The 15,679-nt window shown below is 36.2% G+C and overlaps 1 protein-coding gene across 1 annotated transcript in view; it reads left to right on the top strand.

Moving 5' to 3' along the window:
• The first annotated feature begins 3,136 nt into the window (after window positions 1-3,136).
• Window positions 3,137-15,679, top strand: part of LOC135197476 (roundabout homolog 2-like) — a 176,708-nt gene continuing 164,165 nt past the window's right edge. The window contains exon 1 of the mRNA XM_064224541.1: window positions 3,137-3,233. Within this exon, the coding sequence (XP_064080611.1) occupies window positions 3,137-3,233 (97 nt within the window). The remainder of the gene's footprint in view (window positions 3,234-15,679) is intronic.

Here is a 15,679-nt window from a genome sequence, read left to right as displayed (position 1 = left end):
CGCAAGTTGCAACTGGTGAATTTGCAAAGTTGCAAAGAGGTAGACCATAGTATGGCGGGGAGTTTGAGCAGTTTGTTTCCCTACTCTCTTGAAAAGGTGTCGCCTGTACTTCAGGTCTTACCTCTTTTGTCATCGTTTTCTCCTTCGATTTCTGCGCTAAACCTGGACTTTTATTTTTCCTTTGATACTGATGTTTCATTTACTGAAAGGTAGAACATCCACAGTGTGTTTTGGAGATAATTAAAAAGGACATCACGAAACATATAGTTTTTCTTGTCTGTGTCATCGTAACTCTTCTGTATTTCGCTTTAATTGATATTAAAAATAATTTTTTTCTATAAACATCAGATGCCAAACGTATTTTACTTCTTAGTATTTTATGTGAGTATATACACAGTATATTTTAAACGTTGTTTTGTAGTTTGAAAAACATATTTTGCAACTACATATATTTTGTAAGCGGTATGTTTGAAAAAAAATATATATATTTTCAGATTTTATCTTCAGAGCGCTGCATCACTTGTCTTAATTATATTGAACATATGAATATTTTTTCGCTTCCTTAATTGCCATGTAGAACTTCCTTTGTGTAAAGTATAAATGCTAAATCTTGACCAGATATGCTCATAACTATTTGAATGCTGTTCATTGGCTCTCTCTCTCTCTCTCTCTCTCTCTCTCTCTCTCTCTCTCTCTCTCTCTCTCTCTCTTTCTCAGCTCACATTTTAATTCCGAGGAAAATGGGTTTATTTTTACGCAGATAGTGGAAAAAAAACTGTTCAAAGTAAAAAGCGGGCTCTTGGCGAATGCCGCCAACTTTTCCTCGTTATCATGATAATGAGGTGCAGGGTGGTATTTGACCATTATTTCGTAGCAGTGTTGTGTAAACAATAATTTGTCATCATTTTGCTTAACTGCTGCAGCTTACGGGGTCGACAGCGTTTATCTGAATGTTAGTTCTCTCTAAGTTTTTCCTTCAGTTGCTCTTAATGGTGAGAGATAAAGTTTTTTTTTTATGTTATTTGTTCGTAGGATTTATTGTGCGCAAGGGTTTCGTTGCTTGTATTTTTTGTAGCTGATTATGTCCTTCTTTCTTTCGTCTGACGTTGAAGTTATTGTTGCTGTAGTCATTTATGTCATTATGCTAATTGGGGAATAAAAGATTTTCTTTTACTTTTACTTCATGTCCGTTCCATTATTCCGCTTCTTGAATGTTTGTTTGTGTAAATGGTTGGGTCACAAAGAGATTTCAGAGCAGTTTTGTTGATGAACAAATATCAGTTTCAATTCTCTTTAATCATGATAAATAATACTTGAAGAAGTTTCATGTGTATTGAATATATATTGATGTCCTTGGAGTTTGTATCTTTTTGTGTATTTCACAGTTTCCAAGGCGTGAATAAATTTTTTCCCGTTTTCTCTATTTGCTGCACAGGATTGTTTAAGAAAAAAAAGCACATTTCTCTGTGTTTGCAAAGTATTGTTTTAGATATAACCAGCCTCTGTGTACAATTGTAACAAAATATGCGTCTTCTTTAACCCCTGGTAAAAAATTTGAACCATTTGAAATTATAATTTCATTCGATGCATTCTGGCGCACTTGCGCATGCAATTATCCAAGTTTATTTTTAAGTATATATAATTTACTCGCTTGTTTTGTCCTACCAGTTTAATCGGACTTCACTTTGGAATCCGGTCTCTCGCTCCCCTCTCTTACCTTCTTATTCTTCCTCCTATTCCTCCTCCACCTCCATTTCCATTCATGCCACCCCCTTGAATACCGCAGGAATTCCAATCGTCTGGAGACAATCATTTCGAGTAGAGAAGCTCATCGCGACCACCTTGTCCATCCGTCCTTAGGAAGTGATGAACTGGCCAGTCTCCCTCCCTCCAGCTTCGTCCTGTTTTGTGTGGACGTCTGTGCTTCAGTTTTAATAGCCATAACTTAGGTGTTGTCAAAATAATAACCAATTATTAGGAATTCCAACAACAAAATCGTCATATTATTCTTCGTTTTAATAATTATGATCTAATGAGATGTGAGTATTAATTAGATAGTATCTTCCTCATTATGATGACAATAATGGTTATAATGATGTTATGGTTATCATTATGAAGTCATTTACTCAAATCACTAGAGTTGAAAATCGTCACTCATAAGCGACCTTGATATAGATTGAAAATAAAAAGGTTAAAAAACGATAAGTATAATGATTATAAAGTGACTGATGATTCCTGTATAAAAAGAGAATGGTGTTTTTTTATTATCTCCTTGTAAGTTAGTTTTAATGTATGTTGGTTGTCAGTATGATTTCGGTGCCCCCTACCAACGCGTATGTTTTTTTTATGTTAGTTACATTTTTTTTTTTTTTTTTTTTTTTTTTTACAATTGATATCTTGCGAACTTTTCTATTAGAAGCCTTTGGCACCACATTTATAGATGCGGCAGTTCTTGTTCATATGTTATGCTTCAGGAAGCTCCAATGCATCTCTCAATATTACAGCGCTGGAGGGGGAGAGAGAGAGTTTTTTCTACCGCTCGTTGGTGTAATTTACCATTCCTCGTTGAAGTCTGTCATATCTCTTGCAGCAGAAAATAAGAAATCAGAACGTTCATTGCAAAGCGTATGTGGGACGGCCTTATCAAAGTTTGATTTATCATTCCAATTACGAATGTGTATCAGAGGACGCTCACTATTTACGGACAAGAATTTTTTCCCCTTCATTTGATAGATCACCCCACATTCTGGTCGGCCGCTGCTAGTTTTAACTTCAACATACAGAAGTCGAGGGGTGTTTGGGGCAGGGGGGGGGGGGGAGGGGGGGGGGATGGTACGCAGCCCCGTTATCCAGTTGGAGCATTTTTGATAAATTTTTCCCTATCTTATATGGATCGAATGAACATACCGATGGGTTTATCTTGAATGAATAGCTTATACACCCACTGTTGATGATAATCTTGAAGTGAGTAACGGTAACGTTAATGGGATGTTGGGGGGGGGGGTTGTTTATAGAGAGAGAAGGAGAGAGAATAGAGAAGAGAGAGAGAGCAGAGAGAGAGAGAGAGAGAGAGAGAGAGAGAGCGAGGCTCCTCCTCCCCTGTGCTTGCAGGAGCTAATTCTAGTGCGGAGTGAATATGACGGCCGGCCTGTTTCTCTTGGGGGAAGCTTTTGATCCAAAATTCAGCGAGTACATGAAATTCTTGTTTCAGGTCCCCAACTTCATTTGCGGAGGTAATCACCGACAGATTTCCTCCCAACGGGATTCCAGATAAGATAAGGGGAGAAAGGGAAGAAGGAAAATAGTGAGACTGAGAGAAAAAGAGAGATAAGAATGAGTCAAAGAAGAAGAAGAGAAAAAATGAGCAAGTGTGTAATCCCGCCGCATAGCACCGACAGAACGAGGTAGATTCCACCGCGATAATAGAGACAAACTTTGATGTCTGTGGGGAAAAAAAAGGCGAGGGAGAGAGGGGGAGATAGTTTGGTAGGGCTCTCAGTCAGTGGAGTCTTCCTTTGCATTGTACAGATGAGATTCGAATTGGTATTCCTCTGCCCTTGTCTCCTATTCCCTATGCGGATTGAATCCTCGGCTATTTTGATCTTTCCCTTCTCTCTGGTAGAGTAATTTGAGAAAATCGAATACATTCATTCTCTCTCTCTCTCTCTCTCTCTCTCTCTCTGAGCTGACCCCAAAACCATCCAATAACATTGGAAATTTAAAGCGGCTGTGTTAGTGGAGATGAAATTGTATGAGATTAGGATTGTTAGATGGCTGCTTCTCAGACCAGAGTATCTGACTGTCCATTTGAAAGTGCCATCATAAGCGACACTATGCTAGAGATGCCTTTTCCACTTAAGCACACTTCCTTCATTATTAGCAGGAGAATTACAGAGCCTTGGCGCCGTTCAGACAAGAGTCAGTGGTGGTCGACTAGAGACGTTTTATTTTTACCCGGGGTAGTTTTTTTCAGTAACAGTGGCATATTCATATTAAGAAAAGAATCTAATTTCCAAATAGATGGTGTTCTTATCGACATGATTTTTTCTTCTCCCACATAACCGTGAACATTGAAAATTTCACTTCTGCAAAAGTCACTTGTGGTCTTTATGTACGCCCCTCCGTGATTTTGAGGAAGAGAATATATATTTGTTGCGCAGAACTGTAATCAAGAGACTTGCGTTTTGGATGACTTCTGATAATTTTCAATTCCAGTTTCCCCCTAGTGTGGTGAGATAGGAAAAAAGAAAGAAAGAAAATATACACCGTTTTCTACTAGTCACTTTCAGCGAATCATTAATATTACCTTCTGTGGTGGGATTGAAGTTTACGCACACTAGATCACTGTATTAAATCAATCTAACCCTAACTCAGTGTTCTTGTGTTCACAGTGGACTATCAAATTTATTTGTCACTCCAATTAAAGGCCTATAGTCGTAAGTGTATCTAAAAAATATTGAGTGGTAGTTGCAAGGTTAAGATTTCATAGGAGCTAAGTACAATTATGTTTGTGTACACGCACCCACATTGTGTATATATATATATATATATAAATATATATATCATATATATATATATCTATATATATATATATATATTATATTTATATATATAGATATATATATATATACATATGTATATCTATACATATATATACACTATATATATATATATATATACATATATATATACTGTATATCTACATATATATATATATATTATATATATATATATATATATATATATATATATATATATATTGTAGTAGGGAGGTTCCTGGTGATATATTGTCTCCAAAAGAAAGAAGTGGTTATTAATATCTCAGCTAGAGGAAAGAGGAGTGGTTTCCTCTCTTTGACTCAACATATTCTGTGGCCTGGAAGATTCTTGTTTAGATTGTTGAAGATCTATTAGTGTCCCTTGATAATCTTCTCTGTTACACTGGAAGAGAGAGAGAGAGAGAGAGAGAGAGAGAGAGTCACCCCACATCTTGAAACCGGATGACGAAGCGGACATCTTGCTTTGAGAATGAGTTTTCGAATTATTAATATCGCTTTTTGGCGATTTTTTTCAATTGAATCCTTATTCACTTCCGGGATAAAGAAAGCAAAGAATAGGTTCTCTTTTCCTTAAAAATCCAGGATGCCTCTGTTGGTCGAACCTGTGATATATGTACCTGGTTATAAGTAAGCTGTTTCGGGTCTTAACAAGAGCAGGTAGAGGTTCATGGGAAAAAAAAGAAGCTCAGACATCAGCGATCACTATTCAGCCAAAACATTTTGCCACCAGATCCTAATTAGAAACATGAGGGCCTTGATAAGGTATTCCTTACCCAACTGGGTGAACCACTGATGAAGTAGATGCTCTCTCTCTCTCTCTCTCTCTCTCTCCGTGTGTGCGTGTATGTGTGTGCATATTTTCAAGGCCTCCCAGCTGCATTTAGGGTTGTAATCATCTCCCAACAGGAACGAGATCAGATAAGGTGGAATGAGAGCGAATTCTAACAGATTTTTTCCTTATTCGAAGCACCTAGTTAATTATCATATCTTTCTGCATCCACAGATAAAACGAACCGAAGTGGAGTAGAAAAAACCGTGATACACATATTTCCTCCTAAAAATGATATTCAGAGCGTCGACTTGAAATCGTGGTAAATGTGCGTTCCTGGAAGTGTTATTACTCGGATATATTTTCTGTGCTGCAGCACTAATAAAAGTGAAAACTTCGTGGAAACATTTCAGATTTTACAGTTGACTTTATTCGCATATTTTTTAAGTTAATGAAATTATTTAAGAATTAAATTATTTTATTTACAGTTGCTGCTTCTCTCTCTCTCTCTCTCTCTCTCTCTCTCTCTCTCTCTCTCTCTCTCTCTCTCTCTCACAGTATGGTCATGAAGCTCCTCGTCGAGGAGTAAGTGTCCTGATCCAGGACGTATGACGAGATGGGGTCCTCTCCAGGGGTGCCTGAACCCGTTTTGCCAATCCCCCCACCCCTTCCTCCACCCACCTTGCCCGATTATAACTTTCATAAAAGTTATATCCGCCCAGGGGTGTAAAACTGTGAAAACTTTTCCAATCCTATGTTATAGTATTTTATGAAAGCGGCAGAGTCGCGTACAACTTCTCCCGGATCTAAACAGCTCAGCCCACTGGACCCACACACCACCTCCATCTATGGCCAAAGATTTGAAAACTTTTCCTTTGCGTCGCGGAATTGATTGCGTTCACTGACGTGTGATTATCAGTGCTGGTGTCCGTATAGATTGCTTTCTCTCTCTTTGTCTCTTTGTGCGTATGTGTGTTTGAGGAAGTGTCGATCAAGATGAAGGGGGTTTATTCGGTTTATTCCGCAAAGTATGAGCATTAAAAAATATTTGTAAAAATATTTTGCAAAGAGTTCATGCCTCTCTGGGATATCAGAGTGTTAATGTAGTCTAGTTTGGCTCATCTTCATGACTCTTCCTGATTCCCTGTCGTTAATTTTGTAGGTTATCTCCTAACACGTGTAAAGTAATGAACTGGAAAATGTTAAACTTTTCATTCATTCTGCTCCATATTATTCGAGCGAATGTTTATCTCTCAACTTACATAGAACTTTGACTTACTCTTTCCATTTGTAGTAAGTTTTGATCTTGTGGTTGGTCACTCCTAAGTTTATATTACTGATTCTTGATCAAAGTGAAGGATATGTATGGTAGCTATTTTGCTTATAAATACGCGTTTTTATACTATTAATTTACGTGATCACCGAAAAATTATGTAATCACATGGGTGATTATTATGTCGTCATTTCTGTAACATTTAGTGAAAGTTTCCATAAGTTTTGTCTAGGTCGTCGATTTGATGATCAAAAAGCTGTTTGATGTAGTTTCAGCGATGCTGTAACCGAATGGGTCTAAATTGTTTGAATGAGATTGGTTTTCACTCAGAGCAGCGGATTTGTCAATTTATTCTGATTGATTGTCTGTTAATATCCGCTTGATGCGACAAGATCATCCGCTGGATTTAACCAGGTCATCCTGGCTTTACTGAATTGCTAAACTGCTAAAATCAGGGGATAGAATATGTTTTTATTTGTTGTAATTTTACACACTTTCCTGATATTGCAGTCCCATCAATATATTTTATACTTTCAAGTTGAGGTTTTGTAATAAAATTATAGGAAGGGAGAGTAAAATGATTATATCAAGTTCACTTTTTTTTATACAGCGTTTTGCATGCCGACATATTAAATCTAATTTCTTCCATAGCGTACCATCTGCTAAGGCAGTTTAGCCGTTTCTTACTGGTACTAATTCGCTCAGCGTTGAATGAGAGGACTTGTTTTATTTAATTCGCTCTGAACACCTTGTTAGGGAAGGGTTCATCTAAGCTTTGGGAGTTGATGCTGAGGCGCAATTTCGCTCCCCTCCCTCCCTCCCTCCCTCACCACTATATTACGGTCACGGTGTACTTGTGCAGAAACTCATTTGCGCATTCCATTGTTACCGGGCCGACTCTGCTGTCTAGACGGATTCATATGGAAATACGAAGAGAATTCACTCTCTGTGCCAGCGAGGGACAATGGAGTACCTTAAGACTTATTTATTTATTCATTCATTCATTTAGTTGAGGTGTCGTGTCTTGCAAGAACATGCAGCGGCTTTTTTAGTGCGAGCTTGAACCTCCGTTGCGTTTTCTTGTTGTTACTAAGCTTGTGTATTGAGATTACTAGAGGTATTTTGCTTTTATTTTAGATGTCGAACTTTTCGGGGATCGTGATATGCGTTGGAGAGCATAGCCATAAATAAAGGTTTTTGGAATCCCAATATTTCTGTAATTTGGAGGAAAATATTAGGCAGATTTTGATCTTTTTCAGGGTTAATTTTTTTTTTCTTTTCTCTTTTTGATCAGATCTTTCGAGGGCGAATCTCTTTCCTCAGGAACTTCAGTGATCCGCAACCTACCTTCAAGTCCGTGTTGCATCTCTATTTCCACTCACATAGAAATTGTGGCGTCCAATTGTACTTTTCTTGATCTTCTTAGAGTTTGTACGCCCCTCTGTTCCTGTTAGGGAACAGTACCTCCGCATTGTACTCCTAGTTCTATGTAGTTAATGATTTTTCTTCAAATTGGACTATGCAATTATGCGACACTCGTAATGGAGGAATCCAGTTATTGAATCTCCCACTGCACTGGCAGAAAGTTAGCCATCATAAGCAGTATTATGGAAATTGTTAATGGGAAGCCACGTAAAGCTACTTTGAATAAAGTCTTTGAAGGTTTGATTCCAATAGATATTTCATTTTTCATGGTTGAGGAATCAAAAGAAAACGAAATAATTTTTAGGAAAGTTGTCCTCTATGAGCAACATTTGAGAACCGAAAAAATGGATATAGAAAATGACGATGGTTTTAAAACCCAGACGTCGACCAGAATTTTGGTGTTAATGAAAATACTGATTACATTTCATAACCATTTAATTACTTTGTCAGTTGCATCTGTAATAAAATTGTCATTAGCAGTGCCATGTAGGAAATAAATCTGCAGCTAACTCTACATACCTCGTAATATTTCTGGATCTGCTTCGCACCGCTGAAGGTATATTGTGATTTATTTTATAAAGCATATAATATGAATCATGGTGCCGAGGCTGTAGAAGGATGAGTGGTTTCATCCTTTTGTAATCAAATTTTATTTAAAAGGTTCTTAGACTTCCTAGGTATTGCTTTTCCATTGGTATGTTTTTATTTAAATAATATTATCGCTGATTTCTGCAGCAGATGCACCCTATCTTGTTGTCTTGTCGTTCATGTTGAATGATAATAAATATTATTATTATTATTATTATTAGTAGTAGTAGTAGTAGTAGTAGTAGTAGTAGTAGTAGTAGTAGTAGTAGTAGTAGGGAGAAACTCTCCATCGCGAGAGTAGTTATAATGTTCTAAAGGGTCCACAATAATACAAAGATGAACCCAGCGAAGGGTTCGAAAGCTTTCTGTTAAGTCTTAAAAATTACACACGGATTCAACTCTTTGTAATATTGTGGACCCTTTAGAACATTATTATTATTATTATTATTATTGTTTATTTATTTTTTTTTTTTTTTTTTGCTCTATCACAGTCCTCCAATTCGACTGGGTGGTATTTATAGTGTGGGGTTCCGGGTTGCATCCTGCCTCCTTAGGAGTCCATCACTTTTCTTACTATGTGTGCCGTTTCTAGGATCACACTCTTCTGCATGAGTCCTGGAGCTACTTCAGCCTCTAGTTTTTCTAGATTCCTTTTCAGGGATCTTGGGATCGTGCCTAGTGCTCCTATGATTATGGGTACGATTTCCACTGGCATATCCCATATCCTTCTTATTTCTATTTTCAGATCTTGGTACTTATCCATTTTTTCCCTCTCTTTCTCTGCAACTCTGGTGTCCCATGGTATTACGACATCAATGAGTGATACTTTCTTCTTGACTTTGTCAATCAACGTCACGTCTGGTCTGTTTGCACGTATCACCCTATCCGTTCTGATACCATAGTCCCAGAGGATCTTTGCGTGATCATTTTCTATCACTCCCTCAGGTTGGTGTTCGTACCACTTATTACTGCAAGGTAGCTGATGTTTCTTGCACAGGCTCCAGTGGAGGGCTTTTGCCACTGAATCATGCCTCTTTTTGTACTGGTTCTGTGCAAGTGCCGGGCATTCGCTTGCTATGTGGTTTATGGTTTCATTTTTCGTATTGCACTTCCTACATATGGGAGAGATGTTATTTCCGTCTATCGTTCTTTGAACATATCTGGTTCTTAGGGCCTGATCTTGTGCCGCTGTTATCATTCCTTCAGTTTCCTTCTTTAGCTCTCCCCTCTGTAGCCATTGCCATGTGTCATCGCTGGCTAGTTCTTTAGTCTGTCTCATGTATTGTCCGTGCATTGGTTTGTTGTGCCAGTCCTCTGTTGTGTCTGTCATTCTCCTGTCTCTGTATATTTCTGGGTCTTCGTCTACTTTTATTAGTCCTTCTTCCCATGCACTCTTTAGCCACTCGTCTTCACTGGTTTTCAGATATTGCTCTGTTCTCGATGTTGACGCAGTCCTCTATACTTAGTAGTCCTCTCCCTCCTTCCTTTCGTGTTATGTATAGTCTGTCCGTATTTGCTCTTGGGTGTAGTGCTTTGTGTATTGTCATATGTTTCCTGGTTTTCTGCCTTCGTCCATTCCACTATTTCTGCGCTGTATCTGATTACTGGCACTGCCCATGTGTTTATGGGTTTTATGATATTTCCGGCGTTGGGTTTTGACTTGAGTATCGCCTTGAGTCTCTGCATATATTCTTTCCTGATCGTGTCCTTCATCTCTTGGTGTTTTATATCCCCTCCTTCCATTATTCCCAGGTATTTGTATCCTGTCTCATCTATGTGTTTAATGTTGCTCCCATCTGGTAGCTTTATCCCTTCAGTTCTCGTTACTTTGCCTTTTTGTATGTTGACTAAGGCGCATTTTTCTATATTTATTATTATTATTATTATTATTATTATTATTATTATTATTATTATTATTATTATTATTATTATTAAAAACAACATTTTGGGAAGGAAAGTCGTAAGAAAAATATTGGTCAAGAAGACAAATCGACTACTCCGAGTACAGGTAACCAAAATTATATTTGTCGAGGTATAGGGTCTACAGAAGGGGATCGAGTAACAGATTTTTTCCTGGTGGCTCCAAGAGAGGAAGAAATGCTTTAAAAACAGTTCGTGTTTGTCCCCGCGGAAATTGGTAATGATCACGCCATGGTATAGAATCTGTACTTTATTTTTAAAGAATTTTACTGAAAATCTGTTTTTGTTTATTATTAAATTGCTATTGGAATATAGTTTAGTGCGATGCCGAATAGTTACAATTTTTTTTAGTATCAGTAGCTATCAAATATATTTATTATCTTGAGGGCCATTTTATCTTGCCGATAAACAAGCAAATATCGTGTATGTGTTATTGAGAAGTTTAATTTTTTTTTTTTTTAGAGTATTTAGTATCTAATTTTGCTTTCGGAATATTGTTTTGGGTTACGACGTTTTCCATGCAGATTTATATGTTAAAATTCAGATTTGATCAGCGTCAGCCCACACTCCCTGGAATTAGAAAGAAAATGACAACATGGCATCTGAACTTTTTTGTGTGTAAAAAAAATAAATCTCGTTTCTTTTAAGTTTCCAATCAAGAAAATAACCGTCTATCGTAGTCCTCATTATCGCCAGTGTTTTGGAACTAGCTATTTTCTTTTTTTTATCCCTTCTTAAGTTTTAAAGTTTATTCGTTTTCGAAGTTGGTCTCATTTCTCTGCTTTCTCTTATTTTTGCCTTGGGTATTGAATTTTGACAGCCATATGAAAACACTCCTGTATGTAACTTGCTGATTGATATATATATATATATATATATAGATATATATATATATATCTATATATATATATATATATATATATATATCTTAGTAAAGACGAAAGCGCTTGGATTTCTGACTATCATTTTCCTGTGGTATTCGCTTATTTAATGAAGTCACGTGCATCTACTGTGATTTTTTAAGCATATATATACGTGTGTGTGTGTGTGTGAGTGTCTGTGACTGTGTCTGTGTCTGTGTGTGGAGAGAGAGAGAGAGAGACCTTACCTTACCTTACAGACCTTACATCTTGTTCGGGTTGCCCCAGGTCCCTCAGTGTGAGGCACCTCTAATGTCTACCAGAGAGTTGCTAGTACATCTTCCGGTATATTTTGCATCTTCCAATCTTGGATGGTCTGGGATGCAGTTTAGATATTTGTCGAGCTTATTCTTAAACACATCTACGCTCACTCCTGATATATTCCTCAGATGATCTGGCAACGCATTGAATAGACGCTAGCTTATCGATGCTGGTGCGTAGTGGATTAATGTCCTGTGTGCTTTCCTTATTTTTCCTGGTATAGTTTTGGGCACTATTAATCTACCTCTGCTTGCTCTTTCTGATATTTTTAGTTCCATGATATTTTCTGCTATTCCTTCTATCTGTTTCCATGCCTGAATTATCATGTAGCGTTCTCTTCTCCTTTCTAGACTATATAATTTTAAGAATTGTAGTCTTTCCCAGTAGTCTAGGTCCTTAACTTCTTCTATTCTAGCTGTAAAGGACCTTTGTACACTCTCTATTTGTGCAATATCCTTTTGATAGTGTGGGTACCATATCATATTGCAATATTCAAGTGGACTACGAACATATGTTTTATAAAGCATAATCATGTGTTCAGCTTTTCTTGTTTTGAAGTGCCGTAACAACATTCCTATTTTTGCTTTACATTTTGCCAACAGAGTTGCTATTTGATCATTGCATAACATGTTCCTATTCATCATCACACAAGGTCTTTAACTGCTTCCTTATTTGTGTATGGTTCTCATTATTAGGTCCCTTATATGCATATAGCTTTCTTTCTCTGTCTCCATAATTTATTGATTCAAATTTATCAGAGTTAAATACCATCCTATTTACCTCTGCCCAATCATATACTTTGTTAAGGTCTCTTTGTAGAGCGTTCCTATCTTCATCACAAGTAATTTCTCTACTTATTCTTGTGTCATCTGCGAAACTACTCACTACCGAATCCTTCACATTATTGTCTATGTCTTCAATCATAATAACAAACAGTATTGCAGCTAACACCGTACCTTGCGGCACACCGGATATTACCTTGACTTCATCCGATTTCTCGTCGTTTGCAATAACTATCTGTTTTCTGTTGTGTAAAAATTCTTTTAACCATCTTCCTACTTTATCCACGATATTGTGTTTTCTAATTTTCTTCGCTAATATATTATGGTCTACTTTATCAAAAGCTTTTGCAAATTCTAAATAAACCACATCTGTTTCATTTCCGCTTTTCATATTTTTGAATATGTTCTCACGGTGGACTAACAGTTGGGTTTGTGTACTTTTTCCGGGTACGAAACCATGTTGTCCTTTATTAAACAAATTATTTTTTATTAAATGTTTCATAATATTTTTCTTCATTACCCTTTCATACACTTTCATAATATGTGATGTTAGACTCACAGGCCTATAATTACTTGCCTCTAGTCTTGATCCACTTTTGAAAGTAGGGGTAATATATGCTAATTTGTGCTCATCATAAATCTTGCCTGTATCTACACTTTGTCTTAATAATATTGCAAGTGGCTTTGCGATAGAATGAACTACTTTCTTTAACAAAATAGCAGGAATTCCATCAGGCCCTGCAGCAGCTCCATTTTTAATTTCATTAATAGCCTGCACAATATCAGCTTCATTAATATCTATGTCAGCTAAATATTCACTATTTTCATCCCTTACTTCTATATCATTATCTTCATTATCTATTCTAGGGGTGAATTCTCTCTTATATCGTTCTGCCAGTATGTTGCAAATTTCCTTTTTTTTCATTCGTTAATCTCCCTTCAATTCTCAGAGGGCCTATTCTATTCTTCTTTTATTCATCTTCTTCGCATATGAGTATAATAGCTTGGGGTTTTGCTTGATATTTAATAGGGTTTTTTCTTCCAAGTCCCGTTTTTCATTTTCTTTTGATTGTATAATCTTTTGTTGCTGCATTTTCTATCTTACTTTTAGTTCTATAACTTTCCATGCATTTTTTTCTTTTGCAAGACCTTTTTTCCACTTTCTGATTTTCTGGAACAAGATCCTTCTGTCTCTTGGTATGCATGAATGATGTTTACTTTTCTTCTTCGGTATATATTTTTTCCACTATTTTCTCCAATATTTTATATAATATCTCCGTATTTACCCTTATGTCATCACTTACGAAAATGTTATCCCAATCTTTGTTTAATTCTTCATTAATTTCTGACCATTTTATATTTTTACTGTTAGAAGTTGTATTTTCCTATCCTTCCCACTTTTTCATTTCTTGCTTATCTCTATTTCACTTGCTTTGGAATGAACTGTTAATTCTATGACATTATGGTCTGAAATATTCGCATTATAAACTATTATTTCTTTAACATAATTCATCTCGTTCACAAATACTAGGTCTAAAGTATTTTCCTTTCTTGTTGGCAGGTGATTTATTTGTTGAATGTTGTATTCTAGTAGCATATCTAATAGCTTTTCAAATTGCCTCTTATCTTCTGCACTACTATTACTCTCTTTTTTTATATGTATAAGTACAACCACAATCTCCTATTCGTTCTTTTCCATTCTACGAAAAGGAAGAAAGTTGAAGTCACCAGATAGGAGAATAGTCCAGTCCTTGTGATTTCTACATATATCATCCAATTTTTCAATTATTAAGTCAAACTCTTTAGTATTAGGAGGTCTATATATTACCTATGTTCATCAATTTTTCAGATTCAAATTCTACCGCTATTAGTTCACATTCTGAGTTACTATATTTCTCATATATTTTTCCTTGTTTTTTGTCTTTCCCATATATTGCGGTTCCCCCTTGATTCCTATTTTTTCTATCTGATCTATAAGTTTGGAACCCTTTTATTTGATCATCATTCCCAGTCTCTTGGGAATACCAGGTTTCACTTATATTCATTATATCTATTTTCTTTTCATTTTGGTTAGTTCTTCTAAGTACTCTATTTTTCTTTTTGAGTTACTCGTAACTAAACCCTGCGCATTCATCACTATGATGGTTTGCGTGTTTTCTCCTTCATTTAATACTGGTAGTAATAAGGATTTTCCCATGTCTCTTTCCTGTTCTGGTATGTTGTTCTTTTTTTCATTTCCAGAAATTCTGACATTAAAAAATCCAACTTTTCCATAATATTTGATCTTCCTTCATCATAATTATTCATTTTGTGTCTGAATCTGCAATTTTCTCCGTTTCTGCAATATCCTCTTGCATAATAAATACAGTTATTATCTCTTGAGTAGAATTTCGGAGCTGATGCTTTGAAATTTTTTGCTGACACCTCTGCATATCTCATTTGGTGGTTTGCTTTTCTCTTTTACCTGATATTCTTGATTTTCTCTCTTTATTTGTTTCTTTCTTATTTTGGATTTTATTACTTGGTTGGTTATTTATTTGATTATGATTCATGGCTACAGGGTGCATATATATTTGCATTTTTTGTCGAACTTACATCCTTTTCCTTCTTTTAGGTTTTACATATTTTTGGATGCAGATCTCTGCAATCATCCCCATATCCATCTAAGTATGCACATTTACCATATATTTCATAGTTTTGACATATCTTAGGATGTTTGTAGTAACATCTTTCTCCAAATCTGCAATTCCCTCTTTTCAAAAGGTTGCAGATTTTGTCTTTCTTGTCTATTTTTTCCTCTTTCCCGTCATTGTATGAAGTCTGGGTAGAGCCTCTTCGGGATTTGCTTTTCTGTTGTCATATCGTAATTTATTTCTTCGTAGGTATGCTGCTTTATTGCCTCATATGTAGTATCAATGAGTATCTCTGCATCCATACTTTTATCTTGTTCTTTGTTTTCCTTATTTTTTTCTTTCATTTCATTTTTGTTTACTTCTCTTCCGTTTTCCTCTTCTTCTTTTTCTTCTTCTTCTTCCTCTTCCTCTTCTTCTTCATCCTCACTATTTGTACATTCAATCTTGATTTAATAACATTGTCTATCCATGATAGACATGTTGAACAAAAAATTCTTGTATCTTTTCTCAAATCTTGTATTACCTCAGCACACTGTGGATGGGTCGGAA

Source organism: Macrobrachium nipponense, chromosome 21 (assembly GCF_015104395.2).
Source record: "Macrobrachium nipponense isolate FS-2020 chromosome 21, ASM1510439v2, whole genome shotgun sequence".
In the NCBI taxonomy this organism is placed as follows: Eukaryota; Metazoa; Arthropoda; class Malacostraca; order Decapoda; family Palaemonidae; genus Macrobrachium; species Macrobrachium nipponense.
This window is presented reverse-complemented; position numbering and strand designations above follow the sequence as displayed.